Genomic DNA, 21167 nt, shown 5'->3' on the forward strand with positions numbered 1-21167 from the left:
TTTTAGGGTGGTTTATTAGGCAGCATTCACACAGTGCTTGCTGATTAATATAATGCATTTTCTCATATTTTTTTCTATATCCTTGACATGACTTCCACATTTTTTCAATCTCCTTAAATCCTTATTTAAGAAGATATTTTAGATTGACTCAAATCTTCTTTCTGTACCTGTATCTTCATCTCATCTCCAAAAGTATCCTTAGAGGCTCTGCTACTTATTTTAAAAACAGTTGCTCTGTGTATTTTTGAGAACTTTTTAGGCATTCATCTTTCATCAAAGATTTTTGAACACCTACTATGTGAATAATGACAGAAGCTGGGGGTACAATGGGGAAACGGGATCCATCTTCAAGGACTTTATAGTCTAATAGGAACAAAACAGTTAACAATTAAACAATTAAAACAATTAAAAAGGACTATAAATGTTCTAATTTTCAAAATAACAGTCTTAGAAGCTTAATTAAATTTTAAGCTAGGGCAAAGAGTTAAGGGCAAAGATTGTTTTATTCTTTCTTGATCCCCTATGATACCAAACAAGAGCTTTTCTAGAGTAAGTATTCAATAAACAGTTGATTGCTTTGTTGTTAAATGGCCACTGCATTGCAACTGCTTTTGTGTTATGTCTAACAACTGAGTCTTTAGTTCATTGTTCCCAATGAAACATTTGCTGATTGGCTATCATGTGCCAGGCATTGTGCAAGACCCAGGTGGCCCTGGCTGTCAAGGCATAGTCTGTGTGAGATAGGCTTGTAAACACATTATTATGATAGCCCTTAAGAGCACTACTGGAGCAAAGAAGGGTGACCAACTTCATTGGAGGAAGTAACTTTATAATTATAATTTCATCTTGAAAGGATAGAAGTTTTTCAGGCAGAAGGAAACAGGAAAGGCTACTCTAGGTCACAAGAACATCATGTACAAAAGTACAGAGGCATGAAAAAGCAGTTGGGTTTGGAGATTAGCAAAGCATTAAGTTTGGATAGAATTTAGGTTGGGTGGAAGCTGAGTGATGAGAGATGAAGCCACAGCTGAACTGAGAAGAACGTTGTATGCCAAAGTAGTGAACTGAGATATTATTCTATAGAGATCAAAGAACAAATAGAACATTTTGAGAATGGAAGAATTGTGGCTGGATGCTTTTATTTATTTTGGGGTGACCACCTCATAACAATGTGGAGACTTGAATAAATAAGGAGAACTTGAGTATAGAAAGACAAGTTAGGAAACAGTTCCAGGCCCAAAATGATAAAGTCCTAACTAGGCGAGAGGGTGAATTGGAAAGATGATTTTGTAATATTGTTGACAGGATACACTGTCAGTAGATGAGAAATATAGAGGAGTAGGAGGTAAACGAAGTCTGCACTGTGTCTAAGTTGGGAACCCATGGGAATAGTGATTTTAGAGGTTATGAGTAGAAAGTTAATTCTTTAGTAATATAAAAAAAAAGGCATGCCTGTGTACACTACTTGTGTTATATAAAATTAGAAACTACTTTCATATCTTCTCATTAAAACAAAGCCAAGTACAAAGATAAATCTTTGTGCATCGTGTAGGTGACTGGCACAATTTTTACCCCAAAGAGGTGGTACACAGACTGAGAAAACTTGAGAACCACTATTTTAAATAACCCAAGTACTACTAGCATTGATTCATTTTTCATTCAAATGTCTTTAATGATTCATTTATTCCTGCTTGAATAAGTGTGCTTTACTTTGTATATCGTGGCTGTGGCAGATACTGCTAGATGTTCTCCAGTATCTCTTCCCACTTTCTTTTAGTAATTGAGCCCATCCCTCCATTCTCCAGCCCTCCTCCTCCACCCAGTAGGAACATGGCCTCGCAGCTACAGACTACATTTCCCAGCATTCCTTGAAGCTAAATAAGTTCATGTGCTAAAGTTCAAGACAGTAGGGGACAAGTGAAATTGATATCATTTCTGGGTCATCTCCTTAAAAGACAGTTTTGCTGGACTCTCTCTTATACCCTCTTCTATGGCCTGTAGCACAGAAATGATAGAAACGCAGCTTTGGTAATGCTGAGCATGGCATCAGGGAATAACAACGCAGCAGGAAGAAACCTGTGCCCTTTAATGACCCAGAGGAGTCGATCTACTGTGCCACCTGACCAGCAGGAATGTAACGTGAGAAGTATATTTCTATCTATGTAAGCCACTATATTTGTTTTTTTGTTTTGTTTTGTTATTGTCATCATCATACCTTAAACTCCACCCCATGGAATGCCAGGTTTTACCTTGTTTTTCAAGAAAAAAGAACTGTTTCAATTGTGAAAATTGCCTTTAGGACCTTATGGGACAAACAGATTTTTAATTATAAAAGTCTCATGTGTCAGGCTGAACTTTCTGAATACTCATTATCACATGAAGGTTATTACTAAGGGCTTTTCCATTGCTCCTGATTTAGTCACAACATTTAGAGTTTTAATAGAGAATACTTAATAGTCACCTTGGTTGGTTTTGATTATGATTATACTGTTGTTTGTAATGAAGTAGGAGTTTTCCACTTATTTTACTAACTGCCAGTGAGTGCTGGCTGAGTACGCTAAAGACCTTTCAGTTTGACCTATCTCTGTTATTAGATTTAACCATAAATTAAATTTTTTAAAAAACAAGGATCTGAAAAGAGAATGTCTAAAAACGTGGTTTGCCAAGTTTTAACCTTGAAATAATAGTGTCAATTTGTATACTGTAATTACTGACTTCCATTAACAAAATTTTTTTTTGACTAAAGGGCAGTATTGAAAACATAATTTTATTATATTGCCATTCTTTTGGCAATTGGGGTAAAATATGATTCAAGATCCTAGTTTTGCACGTCTCAGTAATAGTGTGTCTTGCAGCCATCAGTATTTTTATTACTAGTGTAATGAATAGCTATGAGACGGTTTCATGGTCAAAAAAAGTCAATCAAAAATATAAGTAACATAAAAGAATTAGGGCCTAGGCTGATGGTGGGATATAGCATAATATAGGCAGAACATATAAAAGTTATCTTGCATGGCCACTTATACAATTTAACTCAATTGCACATGGACCGTCTCCTATCAGTTGACTTGGAAAATAAATGCACTGCTGATCTTTCAATCACTATCAATAATTCCTAGTTTTAGAGAAGCTAAATCAGCTTCTTCCTCTCTCCTTCCCAGTAACCAGTGGCAGCTGTTATAGTGGAAAGAACTCTTGGCTATGAATCAGGAAACTTCATTGCTAGCTCTGGCTTTCCACTTACGAAGTGTGAATTTGGGCAGGTCATCTAACCTCTGTACAGGGTGATTATGAAGTTCAGAATAAGATCATCTATGAGAAGTATTTTGGAAAATAAAAAGCTTGATACAGATATATAACAGTATGTATGTGTGTGTATGTGGTACATAAGAAAAACTAACGTTAAAAATATAAAGCCACCTAATACATGTATTTGTTCATATGTACATAAGAACACATGCACACACACAATTTGCTAAATTAAAATTTTTACTATTTAGGGTTTATGTCCTGGCTGCTTCTAAAATGAATCAAGGCAGTTAGAGGTCAACACACAATGCAAAGGTGCAATCAGAAGCTTTAAAACAAAACGAAGTCAGTGGAGTTGACATTTAAGTATTTTTAGTGGAGCCCTCCTGCTAGTCATTGATGGCTGAAAGCAAAACAGATAAGGAGATTGTGCAGTAATAATAATGTATTCCTAATATGTTATTGAACACTCCCCTCCAAATAGAAGTGAGAATCTTGACAATGACCTGCATCTAATCATAGGGTTTCACCCATATTCCACTCCTCCACCTGCCCCTCCCTGGGTGATAACATTAACAGGGCAGATCAGCCAGAGTTTTCAGGAGTATCATCTGAGAGATGTCAGGTTCCCACAGTGGGAGACAAGGCACACATTAGGCTTGCACCCTAAAGTCAGCAGGATTGTTATTGTAACATCTTTTGAACTTTTTTCTTAGTGATCACTTTTAATCATGAGATTAAGGAACAAGACAACAATCATGAGAATAACTAATCAATCTTTCTTTTACCTAGGCCTATACCACTTAATTGTTAATGAGACTTCAATAATCTTCTCTCCTAAAATAATTTTAAGTGAGCTACATTTCTTTATATATACATGTAAATAACTTAAAAATTAATTTTATTGTGAGGCGGAGGGTAATGCAAACAGCTTTGATCATCTGCGCAGACAATACCATTGTGTTTTAAAACCATCCATCGATTCTCTTTGATCCTTATTTTAAAACAACGGAAGTAAATCATTGCATTTTATGGCCCTGGGTCCTCAACATGAACCAATATTAGACTGTATTTTTATTGCACAAATTTGTATTGATGTTTGTCTATCTCAAACCAAAACAAACAGAATAAGCACTAGATTAACACTGGAATGACCAAAGAACGGAATTTGAAATTCTCTCCCTCCCCTCAGCCTTAAAAGAAAAAAACATGTAAAATGAGTTAGAAGTCTCCACACAGATGGCATTGAAACAAAGAGTGAATGCTAACCATTGAATCCCACTGCCATACTTTGTTCTGCTGCTATGATTGGCTGCATCTCTTAACCAAAGCATCACTCCAGGAGCATCTCCAGGCATTAAAAAATGATCACAACTGTGATATAGGTCTTCAAAAGTTGGAATTTCTTCTCTAGACTAATATTTCTATTTCCTGATATTCATAAGAAAATGGTTCCTAGAGAAAAATTTTGCAGCAATTTATTCAGTTTGACACTTTAAAGCCATAATTTTGCCTGTCTTCCAAAGGAAACTTCTAAAAGCTGAGACTCATTTAGTGTCACAGTGTACTTGCCAAGTAGGCTGCAGATAGCACAGGCCCTGTTTTACAAATGGAGGCCTGACTGTCATCCCGGCCTCTCACAAGCAGAGAGAATCAGAGGAGGCGGTGACAGCCGCACATTCCACTCATTTCTTGAATGTGCATTTGTGAGCTCACACATCAAGGGCAGACTCTTTAAGCAGGTACAGAGTAAATAAGTAAAATACACTGGGAACCCTGGCCCTTGACACTGGAATTTAACCAGTCTCACAGAGCGACTGCAAAACGTATGCAAGTAAGCATAGTCCAGTTGAGTCCAGACTCACCTGACCCCTCTTGTCCTCTTAGAGTTGTAAATACCTGCCCAGACTGGCAGAAGTCAGCTAGAACAGAGACTGTGGAGAGAGAGGCAGAAGACCTAAACCCTTAGCCTTTATATGCCCCCACTTCCCTCTGTTCAAACATCCTCTTCACTCTGATTGGCTTCTGGTTTCTTCACTGCCCTTGCCTTTGTAGTGTTCTGCACTCAGCTGCACTCAGGAGTAATGTCTTCAACTTTGCCAATGCATCCACGTAGGTTCTGGGCATGTATGTGTATTTCCAGTGATCCAGAGTGACAGCCAGTGAGAGGTAGCTTCTTGTAAGTCCTTTTCCTGGAGGCTTGTCTCTCCCTTGAATGGCTTGTCTTGGCTCTTCTAAAAGGCCAAAGGAGGTTATCTATTCTCTTCACCTGCAGGTTATAAACCATACTGTGGTTCTGTTTTAGTAGGATGGTCTGCATGACTGGCAGATCACTGCCAGGAAGAAAACTCAGGTTCCATATTTGAACCCCTACCTCATCCTCCAAATCAAGCACCCCAAAATCCTACCTAGATTAACAATACCCAATATTCTTTCTTAATCTTACTTTTTTCTGTTTTCTTCTTTATAAAGTTTTCTTTATGAAGTGTCTTCTGATATAGTTGAAGGTATAGGTTGTCTTTCTGAAAAAAAAAAAAATCATTCCTAGTTTCCCACACCATATTATAAAATGAACACATTGCAAGGAGTAACAGTGGAGCATTTTTTTTTTTTTTTACCATTTTATCTTCATTTCTTGATTGCACCAATGGATATTCAGGTCAAATTCTGTCATAATAGGACAAAGGAGTTGTTTAGCAATTCTTCTCTTGAGGTGAAATTCTATTGTACTCATTATTAAGGGAGAACGAAAGAGTGGCTTAGGAATCATTCAGCTACATGTAGACTTTGCTATTACAATGGCAACTGACAAAATGGCGATTGCCAATGCGCCATTGTTGACCATTTCTGATAACCAGAATGTGACAGCATGCTTATCTACAGGCAATTGAACTTCACAGCCTTGGTCTACACAGAGACTGCAAAAACATTGTTTAAAATCATTTTTAATTGCATTTAACTGTTTTCTACCAAATAGATAAATATTGGCTTTCCTCAAAATCTTCATTTCAGTGAAATTTAATTAGTAATGAGATTGAACATTTTTGATAAATAATTTATCACATACTAAATGTAAGCTCTTGAAATCTTGAAACTAACAAATTCCTCCTTTCCAGTTTCTTGGGATGGAGATGTACTGAATGTTCTCTCAGAACTTTCTAACATTGGGTTATTTTTGATTCAGAACATTTCCACCAGTTGCCCTTGAGTAGACATGCTGTATTATCACGTTACCTTCGGAATCTCTTTAGACGGTGACCCACATTCTCAGCAAGGCAACTAGATATGGACACCTCCATTAACCTTTTTTTTTTTTAAATGACATCTCTCTTGAGTAACTGGTCACCTTGCAAGGTCTCAAGCCATTGAGTTGAGTACGTGTGATACATATTCCAATGAACTGTAGGAATTTATTTTCTCCATTTAGAAGTGCCAATAACTTTATTAATATTTGGGTCATGAAGTTCACAATACTGCCCTAGAGAATTATGTTTTTTGATGTTTCTCCTACTTTCTTCCCATTATGCACCCTAATTGTGTATGTGTGCAAGCATGCAATCACACATCTATAGTTAAAAAAAGTTCTAGATTGTCTCCCCTGTCTAACTCACAATTCAAGCTTTGATAAAAGAAAATAACATGTATGGGGTCAAAAGTTACAAACTTCTAGTTATAAAATAAATAAGTCATGGGAATGTAACATACAGCATGCTGACAATAGTTTATAATATTATATTGTGTATTCAAAAGTTGCTAAGAGAGTAGGTCAGAATGTCCTTATAAGGAAATAAAGACCTGTTACTATATATGGGAATAAATGTTAACTAGACTTATTATGATGATCATTTTGCAATACGAATATTGAATCATTATATTGTACATCTGAAACTAACAATAATGTTATAAGTCAATTATACCTTAATAAAACATTGTTTTCCAATACAAAAAAAGAAAAAATTTATTAAGCCCTTAATGGTCATTATTATTCTCTGTGAATACAGATTAGGGATGCTATTTTTCACAATAATCTTTTTCATATGATCTGTCTAAAAAAAAAAAAATCTTGTGAAATCAGTCTCCTTGTCTTCATCTCCCTCTCCAGGTACCCAAATCAGTCTTCACAGTGCGTTTAGCTAAAAAGACTTCAAATGTTCTGTCTACTCTCAAGATATTTTCATTTTAATCAATAATAGCTCTATGAATTTCTAAATGGCAGGTTTCCAGATAACCTTGATGGGGATAGGAAGACTTGCAGTAGAAGCATTGCTGGTGCTTTCAAAGGAAGGGAGAAAACAGAAAAGTAGGAAAATGCACAGCTTGCAATTTCAATGAGCAAAACTGTACCAACTAATAGTAATATTTTCATACATTATTTCTAACCTTTACCCTGCAGAGCAGGTATTATTATTAGCCCCATGTTTACAAATAAGGACACTCAATTGTTATGTGATTTTCCCAGGGTCAGACAGAAGCAAAGCAGCAGAGCCAGGGTTCAAACCAGGGCTATGGATGCCCGTGACCACCCACCTGAGCCTGCACATTTTCTTAGACTCTCTCTCAAGTCTTTGGGGAAGGGTAAGTGAGAACTCAAAATTTCTAAGTATCAGCGCCAAGTACTTTGTATGGGATAAGAGGTTGAACCAGAAAATATACATAAAAACCCTAAAATACTCCTCCCTCCACCTTTTTAAAACTCAAGGGAGGTATAAAAGTAAAATAAAAAGAACATGGGCTTAGAAGTCAGAATACACTGGGTCAAATTTTGTTTCTGACAGTTATTAGCTCCTATCTTGGGTTAAATTTAGTTTTTTGAAGCCAAGTTCTCTCATATAGAAAAATGAATGTAGCAATATCTACTTAATGGGGCTACTGTGAGGATTAAACGAAATAATTTATATGTAAGCCTAAAGATAAATAGCCCACTCATAGTATAATCTTAATCAATTGTTCTTCCTAACCCTTTCATTCATCGTTATATACATCATTATTGAATGTATGGGATTATAACAACTCAGTATGTCAGAATTTATTTATAACCTTTAAATAGCTGCAAAGGAAGATGCTTTTCAAGTCTGTAACAATGTATCCTTAAATTAGCACTGGACAGCAGCTGTATCATCATGGCTAAGAGCATGAATTCTGTATCCTAATTGCCGGTTCAAATCATGGTTCTACTCTTTAAAAGTTGTGTGATCTTACCACACTTGTCCAACACTTCTTTCTGTGCTTGTTTCCTTATCTGTAAAATAGGAATAATAATGGCACTTACCTTGTGAGAGTTTGTAAGATTAATACAAGTAAAGTGCTTTGTATATGTCCACTTAGTGACTGGCATTTAGTAAGTAATCCATAAGTGCTAGAAATAATATAGCTAAAACACTCATTCTCAATTGGGGATGATCTCTCCCTTTCGAGGGGGCATTTAGCAATGTCTGGAGGCATTTTTGATTGCTACAACTCAGCAAGAGGATGGCATCTAGAGGGAAGAGGACGGGGATGCTACTAAATATTCTAATATACACAAGACAACCCCATAACAAATAATTACCTACTCCAAAATGTCAATAGTGCTAAGGTTGAGAAATACTAAGCTGAGAAAAACCACTCCTGGTCAACAGAGAGTCTGAGATAATTTCCCCAGGGGGCATAAGAGGTCACTAATCAAGAACTGCTGGAAAACCAAATATTCCTATAGAAAATGCAATCCATTTAATGTCAAATAAGCAAATATGAAAAAAGTCAAAGTAATTATTGGATGTATGGGATTATAACAACTCAGTATGTCTTAGAATTATGTTGAAATGCTCTTTTAAAAGACTAACATTTATTTCTCATTAGAATCATTACTCTAATATTCACTAAATAAGAATTCCGAGTGTAGATGAGTAAGGATGCTTTAGAAAACACAGGTCCCATAAAAATCAACGCTTGCAAATTTATCTAGATTCCTTCCTCTGCAGGATCTAGCAAGGGAAAATGGTCTACCTATAATCAATACTGAGTAGGATAAAAAGAGACATGGATTTTCATGTTCCTTTATATTTCACCCTCCTTATCCTTGCCCAGATATTTTGTGGGTAACGGGATTATTTAAATAAAGCTAAAGGTGAAGGGATCAAAGCATCTCTTTCCTCGAAGTCTCAGGATCTCTAATCAATTTAGCAGGATCTCTAGCTGAGATGATTTCTTATCCACCTTCTCTGTGAGCATCTCTATATCTCCTTCAGCTTTAGCTGAAGACGGTACGTTGGCTACTTGAACTAGAACCTACTAAGCCCATGGGGTGGCTTTTCCTTACCAAAACATAGTCTTCAAAAATCTGAGGAGGAAAATAGGTGACCTTGGCAGCAGAGATTGGAGGGCAGGGATCCGTCACAAGCCAAGGAATACCAGAAGCTACCAGAACTTGGAAAGGTCAGGGAATAGATTTTCCCCCTGGAGCCTCTAAAGTAAGCACAGCCCTTGATTTCTGCCTACTTAAAATGATTTTGGACTTCTAACCTCCAGAACTGTGAGAGAACTGTCAGCGGCCACAAGTAACTAATATACTGGCCGTGACGGTGGACTCTCTTCTCACAGGCCTCCATTAGGCTAATCTAAGAAAGGAAAAAGAAAGTGGAGGATGAGGAAGAAGAATAAAGCAACAAAAGGCAAGCCAGACATAAAAGAAGGGTGAAGAAGAGGAGGAAGAGAAGACAGAAGAATCAGGAAAAAGGGGAGGAGAAATAATTAGCTCGATAATAATTAGCTCGAATCATACTGGGGAGAAGTACGCACGGACTCTAAATTCCACTTCCATCTACATGGTGGGCATTAAGGCTATGCCTAGGTCTGGAACATGAGAAAAAATTTGTCTTTAAAACAACTGAAAGACAAATTCATCCAGTGTTTATATATAGCTTACTGAAATTTTTTCATTAAGGTACCAATGACCTCCTTTTGGTCATTGGTAACCCCTTAGCCATCAAGCTCTTTGACCTGACTTGCCGACACTAAACATCCTTCAAGATCCTGTTTATAACCCACTTCCTCCACGAAATCTCCTTGACCTTTTCTGAATTCCTATTATACTCACAGGAAGTATGTCCGTTATTTCTGCCACTCTAAAAAAGAGGCCAGGAATGCTGCTCAAGACCCTAAAATGCATGGCAATCCCATACAACAAAGAATCATAATATTTTTGTACCTCCTCCAGCAATTTGTACAGAGCTGGTCGATTAAATAGAGTCCTGTGGTGACTGACGATCCGCTTTTCCAAGTGCAATAATACCGATGGTCTCATTGCCTTCATCTTCTACCTACTTATCAGATTGTACAATGATGACTGATATTGAGAGTTATGTCCCTAAGGCATGCTGGGTCTAAATCATAAAAAATAGTTTGACATAATTCATTGTCTTGCTAGTTAAGAAAACCTATTATCCTATTTTAGAAAGATTTCCAACTGGAATAGTTGAGGCCAGAAAGCATTTTCTTTCATCCTAATTTAACCCCAAAATGCAATTAACAGCAACCCCTCAAGTCCCAAATATTCACAGCATCTGAAGATTTCTCCTAAAATATACTGAAGGTACCTGCCTTCTGGTATTTATTTCCCAACATGTGACAAATCTTAGTATAAAAGTAAGCCGATTTTTTAAATTGATTATATGTTTCTGGCTTAAAATTTCCCAAAGGAAGTTCTGCTTTGGGGGGCATGTTTATATTTTTCATGTTGCTCACTTGCACCCAGTGTAACTGAAATTTAAGTTCAATTCAGCAAATTATCCCACAGTAAGTAATCAGATAACTGCCCACATGCAAACCGTTATGTACACACATGGCTAAAGACGCTAGTCAAGTACATACAACTGTTTGTGAGCATCTTTCATAGTTTTACATTTTAATGTTTATTTTTTAAGCATAAAAAGACCAGAGGCACATTTTGGCATTCTCATCATGTAAAAGCAGTGAATATAAAGCACATCATACAATTAAAAATAACAAACACACAGAGAATGGCAATAAATTAAATAAAACAAGTAAAATGATGTACACACTTCCAAAACAGAAAACCAAGACTTAAAATATTGTACACCTTAGTGAAATAACAGCTGCTCTTATTAAAAACCATATGTTCCATTAGTACGGTATTTTGTAATTTATTGCTTTTCCCACCTTGGAAAAACTATGTTACAGTTATGTGGCCCATATTAACATTTTTTGAGCCTTTTATAAGTAACAGCTTTTGCAACTGGACACTTAGCTATCCATTAAGTCAGTTGCTTGAGAAAAGATTTCAATTTTTTTTGACTTTTTAGATTGCTCCAAAAGAATGATTCAGAGAAATAGTAAAAAGATTAATTCATAAAGATGAAATGCTGAAATTCATAAACTATAAATGAAACCCCCCCAATCAGTGTGTTATCTCTGTATCTAAAGATTGATAGAGTCCCATCACTCACATGAACACAGATTTCTATTTTAATGACCTTAATTTGTCCAGAATGCCTAGGATCAAAAGGCCCACACACCATGAAAAGATTAGTTTGCAAGTAAAGAAAAGGGTCTTTGATTAGACTGATATTACAGATTCTTTTTTTCCTCTTTCCAAAGAGAATTCTATAGGTTGTAACCTATTTTCCAGTTTTTAATGACAAAATGCTTAGTGTTTTATTAGCACTTTCCAAAACTCTTAAACTTCACTGTCATCCTGAGGGAACTCTGTCCCTGAAGGGGAAAATCATTTTCTTCACCCAGGGCCTTTTTCCTTGTATTAATATTAATATCCCATGAGAATATTAGCTCTGGAGGAAAGAATTTGATGGCGAAATTCCATATTTACTCATGAAATCCGCCCCCAACTTCCACTCACATATTTTAAGAAGGCAGTCAAGAGAAGAACTCCCCACTCCCAATGCCTTTTCCTCACGTTTCCCCTTAGCTTCTGACACCTAGTCTAGTTTGTGTGTGTGTGTGTGTGTGTGTGTGTGTGTGTGTGTGTGTGTGTGTGTGTGTGTGTAGGGAGGGGTGGTTCCTGCAGAGGCTCTTCTTTAGGGGAGACTATACTTTGTATTTTTTAGGGCAGAAAAGTATTTAATTAAACTTACTTGGCACTGGCTAGAGTGTAGAAACAGGAAATGGAGTCCTCCAGGTTCTAACTCCACCTGGCTGCTCTCTTCCCTCCCCATCATGGGTTAAAGGAAGGGTCTATCCAAACAGAAGGCATCGTCCAGCCTCAGGAGACTTTAGCAGTGTAGTGGGTTTGACAGTCCCCTTCCTTTCCTGTTTAAAGGGCTTACGAAAGAAAAGAAACTCCTCAGTGCCAATGATTCTTTAAAAATTATTTTTAAATGGCTGTTTGTATATGTGGCCAAGTGACAAAGCACATGAACTCTGAAGCACTCTCTCTGCATTCCAATGTGGGCTCCATACTTACTAATATCTGATCTTGAATAGGTTACTCAATCTCTCTGTGCCTCAATTTCATCATTTTTGAGGAATATATTGAGACTATATTGAGAATTCTCATATATTGAGATACATTCTCAATATAGTTCAAGTGAAATATATCTCAAATGAAAATGATAAATAATACCAACCTTAGAGGGTTGTTATGAGAATTAAATGAGTTAAAATATGCAAAGTATTTCAGAATAGTGTTGGCACATAGTACAAAGTGTGTTAGGTATAAAATACATCTCTTTTCAACTCTGTGATAATTTGAAGATAAGATATTTTTGTAGTAATATAGCATCTCTATCTCTCTATCTATCATCTATCTATTACCATCATCATCTATCTATCTAATGAACTGGCACTAGTAAATATTTGATGAATTAATACAATCTAACATGCAATCTAACACAATAGGGTAATCCTAGAGTCTAATTAGCTTTTCACCGATTGTTGCATATTTCGGGTGATTCATTGCTGTTTAGTAAATGGAGACAAAAATCTCAGAGTTCAGTAGAGATTTTTAAGAAGTGGATCAGGCCTAGATGGTAGACGAAAGTAAGAAACATTTATGGAAAACCACCATGTGCCATGTTCTGAGCTTGGCACTTTTCATGTGCCATTATATATACGCCTCCTAACAACTCTTCTAAAGTGGACACAATAAGTTCCACTGTGCAGATGAGATAAATGCTCTCAGCAATGTCAAGTAAATTACCCCAAATCACACAGCTAGAAACCAGTGGTGGAGGGAGAATTCTAATCCTACACCATTTTTTTTTTTTTTTTTTTTTAGCAAAACATAACATGGAAAAAGGAGAAAGGTATGCTATATAAGTTAAGTGATTTTACAAAAGGGTCATTATTGATTAAATCATTAATAAACAATGTTTATAATTCAAAAATGGTATGGTATCTCCTAGAATTAGCTTTAAGGTAGAGATTCAGACTACATACTGTCCATTTTTAGTCCAGAGGTGAATGCCACTGTACATTTCAATAGTGGACTCATAGACTGTCAGAGATAGAAAGTGACCCAGAAGACCATTTAGTCCAATTTCCTTAGTTAACAGCTAAGAGAAATCAGAAGTGAAATGGCAGGCTCAATGTCATACAGGCAATTAGTGGCAAAAGCAGCCAGAATTCCTCTGGACCCAACACTCTTCCCCTTTCAGGATGCAGAATAGCCAACCGGGACTCCAAGTTTTTAAATCCAACCATTTAGATGCATGTAAATTCTAGTTCATTTTAAATACCCTAATTCATCCTACTTTACCACCTAAACCTAAAAAGAATATGAAGGTAATTTTTTAAAATTTGGGGGAAAATATAATAAATCATAAAAATGTTCTCTAGTGGAAAGTAGGTAGAGTTTATTTAGGAGCTTCTAATTTAAAAACCTGACCAAAATTCTAGTACGTACCCTGCCAAAGGAGAACAAAAATTAAGTATTGTCTGCATGAGAGAACAGCCTTTTAAATGGAGAGTGATATATTTCTTCACACAAAGAGGAATTAAAAGGATCTTTATTTTTCTTGTTAGATTGCATTCATTCACCTAATATTTACAGAGTACCAAACAGCAATAGTTGCAGGAATCCTACTTTTCTTGCACATTTCACAGTACTCTTTACAGTGCAGGGTTTTTGGTAGCCATTGATATACTAGTTCAGTATATTAAATGACTTCAGGACAAAAGTCACTGAGGATATGGTAGTGACTACTGGTTATGGTAGGTGGAAGGAGAAGGTGGCTCTTGGCGATTCCAATGTTTGTGTTGTACAGAATTATACAGCATAGTATGCACTTTCTTAGTTATAACATCGATAGTACTATCAAGTCCAACAGCTTACAATTTCTTTCACTGTGCAAGCACTGGAAGTTGATCATCAATAGCACCATCTCTCATCAAACTGACAAACGTCAGGCTGCGTGATGGTGCCCGTACTAAAAAAAAACTGTACCATCTAGCTATCTCATAGTACACAGCTATATCATAGGGCCTAGGAGGCTTAGATAGTGAGTTATAAAAAACAGTAATAATGTGAAAAGCACATTATCTACTGCTTCAACACACTGCATGATTACGAAACTTTATAAAACACCTGAAAATGCCAGATTTTGGAAAGCTCAAACTTTTTGACTTTAAACTTCAAAATATGCCAAACATCACTTTGGTAGAAAGAGGGTTTTAGGTTACAATAGCACCATAGAGAGAGAGGAAGTACTAAAGGTAAAGACAAAGAAGGATGGAAATACACGATTCTATGTGATTTTTATAACAGACACTTAGCCCAAGTGACCAAATAAATTGCTAACTGACGAGAAACTGGCATATGAACTAGGCAAGTTTCTCAAGCCAAACATCCTGAAATAAATGAATGACAGTGGGGTGAATAGGCAATGAAATCGCAATCGGTCACCGATTAGCTGGATATTGGCAGGCCTATAAGGCCCAGCAAAGATTTACCTGCCATATTCCATAGGGGGTGAAGAACAACTTCCTGAGGATGATACAAAAAAGTCAACAATGATGAAGCAATTGATGCTAAATCATCATCTGCATCTCTCCGCTTTCTTTAAAATACTGTATGGCAAAATCAACTTGGGATTTAAGGGACCAGCATTACAATCTCAGATATATTTTTCCACATTAACCATACAGTGGAAAAGTCCTGGTGAACTATGTGGTGATGACAGGACTCTCTATAAAAATCCACATAGATGAGGCCAACACATACTCACGCCTCAACTGTATACTTACACAAACACAAGGGAGATGGCGCATGCAATGATAACACAGATACTTTAATGATATCCATTATGGGAAAATCAGCACATTTCATGCTCAATAAATTAGTCATTAATATTGGTGACATAGAGATGTTATTGGATTGGTGTGATTTTCATGCCATTCATAGCACTGAAGGCATGGTTTAAACACAGGCAGAAGTTCCAAGAATAACATCGTAATTTAAAGTTTCATGAATATAATTAGGCAACTGGTCTTTTAAAGGCTAGAAGACATTGCAAATTTGGCTATCAAGATCAGTTAATAAACACCTTTTGCTCACTGTAGTAAGTAGGGAAAGATGGTTGAGTATAGGTGTGGTTAGTGCAGTTAGCAAATGCATTTTGAACACTTAAGATGTGCCAACCACTGTGCTAGACAAAACACAGTGCCTTTCATCAAAGCATCCTGCAATTTAGAAATGTGGTAATTAACATTTAGAGTATCTACAAATAAAGTAAGTGTCAAGTAAAGATGCTTTCTAGAAACCATTGTGTGCATTTGGTAATTTTCTATATTACTTTCAAAGCCTGATTCTGGATCCAATACTAACTGAAAGAACTAAGATGTTCACTCTAACATGATCTCAAAATCACACACACACACACACACACACACACACACACACACACACAAATAAGTCTTGATTCCTATTACATACATTTTTCTACATGCTAGACCTTTGGGTAATAATTAGGAAAAAGCACTGCAAATATTAAAGAGCTGATGATTTACTTTGGTCTGACCTTCCTAAGTCTGTGGATTCCAAACATTACCCACATGGATCTTCACACAAATTATGTATAACCTGGCAATTAGCTTCCATGTTACCAACAAAAGGTAAGTAAAGACAATGTTGCTTTTGTAAACTTGATGGAACATTTGTATAAAGTGGTAGTGTTGGGATCAGTACCAAAATGAGTACAGATCTCACTCTGGTGCTTGCCAGTTAGATGAGCACCAGTTATCACGTTAGGAAAGTTGGTAGGTTTCAAATGTGTTCTCTGTACATGTGGAAGGACAAAAGAAGATTCCTTTCACATTCATGCTTTAAACATATTTCAAACACCTGAGTTACAGACCTGAGAAGACTTTTATTCTCCTTGAGATGCCTACTTTGCTTACGGTTCACTTGAAATCACCCCCTTAGAAAAATCAACAAATACTAAGTCATTAAGGGTAATGAAATTTTAGCTTGAACATCTATTTGCATGAACATTGCATGGGAAAGTTTTTCTTCAGTGGCTCTGTGGTACCAGTGTCTGAGACTGTACATCCCACCGAGAACTATAAAGAGTCCCAAAGGGAAAAATTTAGGGTAGAGAACATCTGACCTCAATCATGGGCGTCAGGATAAGAAATGCATAACACATGGTCACAACTCGAAAACAGTGATCTCGAGGTTACTGCAGAGGATGGCAGCTGTTCAGTTGGACATCTGGATCTCAGTAGCTCCAGAACTGGATTGTTCTCACATGAGATCTGTCTAGGAGAAGTTCAGCCCATCTTTGGTAATGGTTCTGAGAATTTGAATCTAATCTCCATCTTCACAAGATTTTTGCTTCCGGAAAGTAAAGAGTTGCCCCCAAGCAAAACATTCAGACAAGAAGGATCATTTTTGGGTTCTATGGCTTTGTCCAAATTGACCTTTCAACTTTAGTGTTTACACTCAAAAGAGATGAAGGTTATGTAAGGGTGTTGGCTGTCTTCCTGTATTATTTGATATTATTTATATATAATTTTTAACCTACTTTTTAAAAGTTCTGTTTCATTCCCTCCTCTGAGAAGAGAAATGAACAGCAAGATGTTGATGGGTGATGAAAGCTTGGCATATGCAAGTCTAGTTTACTATGCAAGTCTAGTTATATCAATTTCAAGTGGTGTATTATGTAACTATTATGATTAGTAGCTAGGAATTATGAAATATGTATGTATTTAAACATATGTTCAAGATATCAACTTTATCAGTGCAGCAAGTGAAGGAATTATGTTTAAATTCTTGAAAATTACAAGGTTGACATTGGTAATGTATACAGAAGCATCATTTAGCCAATTAAACAAGACATAATATACATTAATTGACTGATGAATGACTAAATGGATAGACAACTAAATTAATGGAAATAATGCTTCCTTGGGTGGAAGGCCACTAGTCTAAGTAACTTATAATGCAAGTATGTTGTTGGTATAGTCTCTGTTCAACAGTGGGCAAGTTTTGCAAAAGAGATAACAGTAGGTGTAATAAAATGCATTTGTATATTAATGTAGACTCCCCCCCCCCCAAATATCTATATAACTACTTGGTACAAATTGCAAACCATAAAATAATTGAAGATCTTTTAAACACAGTTTGAAGGGTTATGCTGTGTGCTCTATTTGCTGGATATTGCTATTTATGCAAGACCTATATGTTTCATTATTTTTATCATGGTGATTGGCTGGTCACAGGGGGTGTCCTGAGCAAAGACTTTGATTGGGACATAGAACATTGTAGTAGCTCAATAACTAAGCACTCTTTCAGAAAAACACACTTTTTGTGAATGTATAACAGTGTGCTATTTAAATCAAATGTTCAGAAAATGAGCGTTCTTGAAAAAATTTAGGTAAGATACTTTAGAACTGGAGAATTCTGTGTTGATTTTGATTTTCTCTATTCTGAAGCAAATAAGGAATAAGGGGAAGGGGAAGCAACTTGATTTGAAACAAATACTTTAAATTATCAATTATAAAAGTGGTGTGTACAAAATGTAAGCTAAAAGGCCAAGATATATTATATATGGCCATTAATCAACAGTCTTTCAAGGACAAAGAGAAAGAATGATACAATAAATCTCTGATCTCAGATGTAGACAGTAAGGAAAAGTTGGATGAGATTGAAATGTTTAACGGTCTTCGAATGAAAATCTTTCTTCAGATGACAAAGTTGGAGTCTGGAAATGTTACTCTGAAACATAGTAGATGACTATGAGAGGCTGGTATGGATGGGAAAAATTAAACTGTATATGAAATGGTAACACAGGACCAACGCCCCAATGAGGATGTTCCCAAGTGCCTAGGAGGGATGAAAAAACAGATGAGAGATCAGCCTTACAAAAGTTCACATAATTTTGATAATCAAATACTAGTTCTACTCTTCAAACCAGAGATAAGATCTACACCTATAGGTCCCGATTTAATTGAGTGACTTGATGATGATCCAGATGAATGACCTGGTGGAGGGTTCTGACTGATATATGTCTGCTAAGCAGAGCAGGTGGGGAAGTGACCTCTGGTAGTAAATCAAAGATCTTTGGAAGCTGCTTTAAGTCCTTCACCTGGGTGACTCTTGCAACTGGAGTCTTAGCTTTGACACCTGGGAGAATACATGATATTGGAAATCAAGTTTTAAAAGGGTATCACCTGTGCATCACCTGGAAAAGAAACTTTGTTCTTGTTTTTGTTTTGGACTCAGAGAAGGGCATAATCAAAAAAACCTTGAAGGCATCACTCTTGAACTTGAGCATTCACCAAAATCACCTGGATGACTTGTTACAACATATATTGCTGGCCCCACTCCCAGAGTTTCTGAATCACGAGGTCTGGGGATGTCCAGAGAATGTGCAAGTTAACCAGCTTTCGGGTGCCGTTGCTGCTAGTAGTGGTTTCGGAACCAGTCTTTTAAGAATCAGTACTTTAAAGAATATCAGACCAAAAAATATGCATCTTACAGAAAACTATGATTTGTTCTCAATGGAATCTAATCAGTAGGTTTACATGCAGTTAAATTTTTCAAATGAGCAATGACCACCACTGTTAATTTGGAACAGTCAAACTAACCTCACAAAAGACTTCTCCAATGGAAAAAATGGGAAACTCTTTCCACGGTACACACTGGCTTTATTGGCTGTGGTCTTAGTCAAAGCACAGAATGAACCGTGGCCAGCAATGTGAGGTCTCTCAAACTTGCAGCTGTTGGGAGGAGGCCGCTCTGCCAGTGACTCTGGGCAGGAAGTGCCTCGTTAGAACTGATGCATCTATTTTATTCAGTTCAGAAAAAAAAAAAAGCAAAAAATTCCTATGTTTCTCCAAACTTCTTTTAACCGCCCGACCTCCCCAAAGCTACCATGTTAGATGGCTTTGCTGCCATGGCTGCTTGACTTCTGGTAACTGACAGCTTGAGGTTCAGTATGATGGGAAGTTTTCAAAATGCTCAGCCGTAAATCAAGCCTGTATCTTCACTCACAGTGGGCTTAATGATAGCATAAATAAAACAAAAATCCAAAATGACAGACAAGCACGGGGCACTCAGACTGAAAAATATCTGAAAGGAGGCCACTTTGCATCCAGATCCAAACATCAGCAAGCTGTCCATAAAGAACTTTATGGTTTAGTGCAACTTTCATCAGAGATATGACTTTACAGTGCACATTAAGTTCAACCGGATGTCTCACAATGCTGCTTTCCAGGACCCCACATCACATAAAGGATGGAGTGCTACCATAGTTTTTTTCTCTTTCAAGTAAACAGTTTAAGATGTGTGCTGTTGAAGGCTACTCAGCTTTCTCTGTGTTCATATCATTTTACAGAACTTCTGCCATCCTTCATTTCCTTATCCAGCTAAGTGCTCAGCAACAATGGACAAACAAAATCTAAACTAGAATTACCACTACCCTGGGGATAACACTGAATAAAAGTTATGCACTGTGATCTGATAATCGGAAAAGGAAAAAAAAAAAGCTGGTAAAGGGGATATATTAGAAATTTTAGATTTTAAATCCTATGTGCAACATGACACACATTTTTAGAATTGCCCTTTTGGCTTTAAGGTAGAGAAAGTGATTTAGGTTGCCCTGATATATGAAGTACATATAAATACTGCTCTAAAAAGGATAAACAATCTTGCTTTACCAAGAGAAGCCTTTCTCACGTATTTAACAGACCAGCCCATATCCTCAGAAAAACCTTGTGTTTCACGTATTAATCTCGCCAATTCTCTATGGTTGCCATTATCTTGATGTCGTAAAATGCATGCACAGGACAAGGGAGCATGACCCCACTCCATAGGCTGGCCTTAACAAAGGACATCAAACTTGCTTCCAAAAATCCTTGGGTGAGTGACTGTGGATCCCAGAGAGAGAAATGAAAGAGACACTCGGAGGGAGGAAATATTTTCCATTGAAATATGGTATTGCAAGAACAAAGGGAGATGCACTATCTCCAAGTACCCGTTTTCACATTGTTGGCCAAGTGTTTCGGCTTTTAAAAGCCATTTGAACTCTTGGTGGCTTCAATGACTCAAAAATACACCTGACTCTAAACTGCAAAATTTCTAAGAAAAAACAAAAGGAAATTTAATGGAAAACCTGATACTATAAAAATCAGAAGTCCTTAAAATATATATATATATGATTTTAAGAAAATAATACTAAATCATTATTTAAAGGACATTGTCAGTTAGTGACCAACTGATGAGCATATATTACCCTCCTTTCCCTCAGAATAAGATACTTTCTTACTTTTAAATTATAACATCTGAACTGTCAGTAGTTTAACATCCACTAATTTTGTTTTTAAAAAAAATATTGCCTCAAGCCAGCTTTCTGATCTTTTATTTCCAGTGAAGTATACAGCTAAGATGACAGAGAGCTCCAATATCTAAGGCTAAATTGTAACTTTCGTTTTTATTTAAATAATGCCAGTCAAAATGCTTTACT

The 21167-nt window shown here is 36.6% G+C and overlaps 1 protein-coding gene across 4 annotated transcripts in view; it reads right to left on the reverse strand.

Annotated features, from left to right (window-relative positions):
• Positions 1-18206: 18206 nt before the first annotated feature.
• Positions 18207-21167, reverse strand: part of CEP128 (centrosomal protein 128) — a 329036-nt gene continuing 326075 nt past the window's right edge. For all 4 annotated transcript variants that reach the window (XM_036218273.1, XM_036218272.1, XM_036218269.1 and 1 more), the window contains one exon: positions 18207-18526. In XM_036218273.1, coding sequence (XP_036074166.1) covers positions 18466-18526 — 61 coding nt within the window. In that variant the 3' untranslated portion in view covers positions 18207-18465. The remainder of the gene's footprint in view (positions 18527-21167) is intronic.

Source organism: Rousettus aegyptiacus, unplaced genomic scaffold (genome assembly GCF_014176215.1).
Source record: "Rousettus aegyptiacus isolate mRouAeg1 unplaced genomic scaffold, mRouAeg1.p scaffold_m13_p_3, whole genome shotgun sequence".
Classification (NCBI taxonomy): Eukaryota; Metazoa; Chordata; class Mammalia; order Chiroptera; family Pteropodidae; genus Rousettus; species Rousettus aegyptiacus.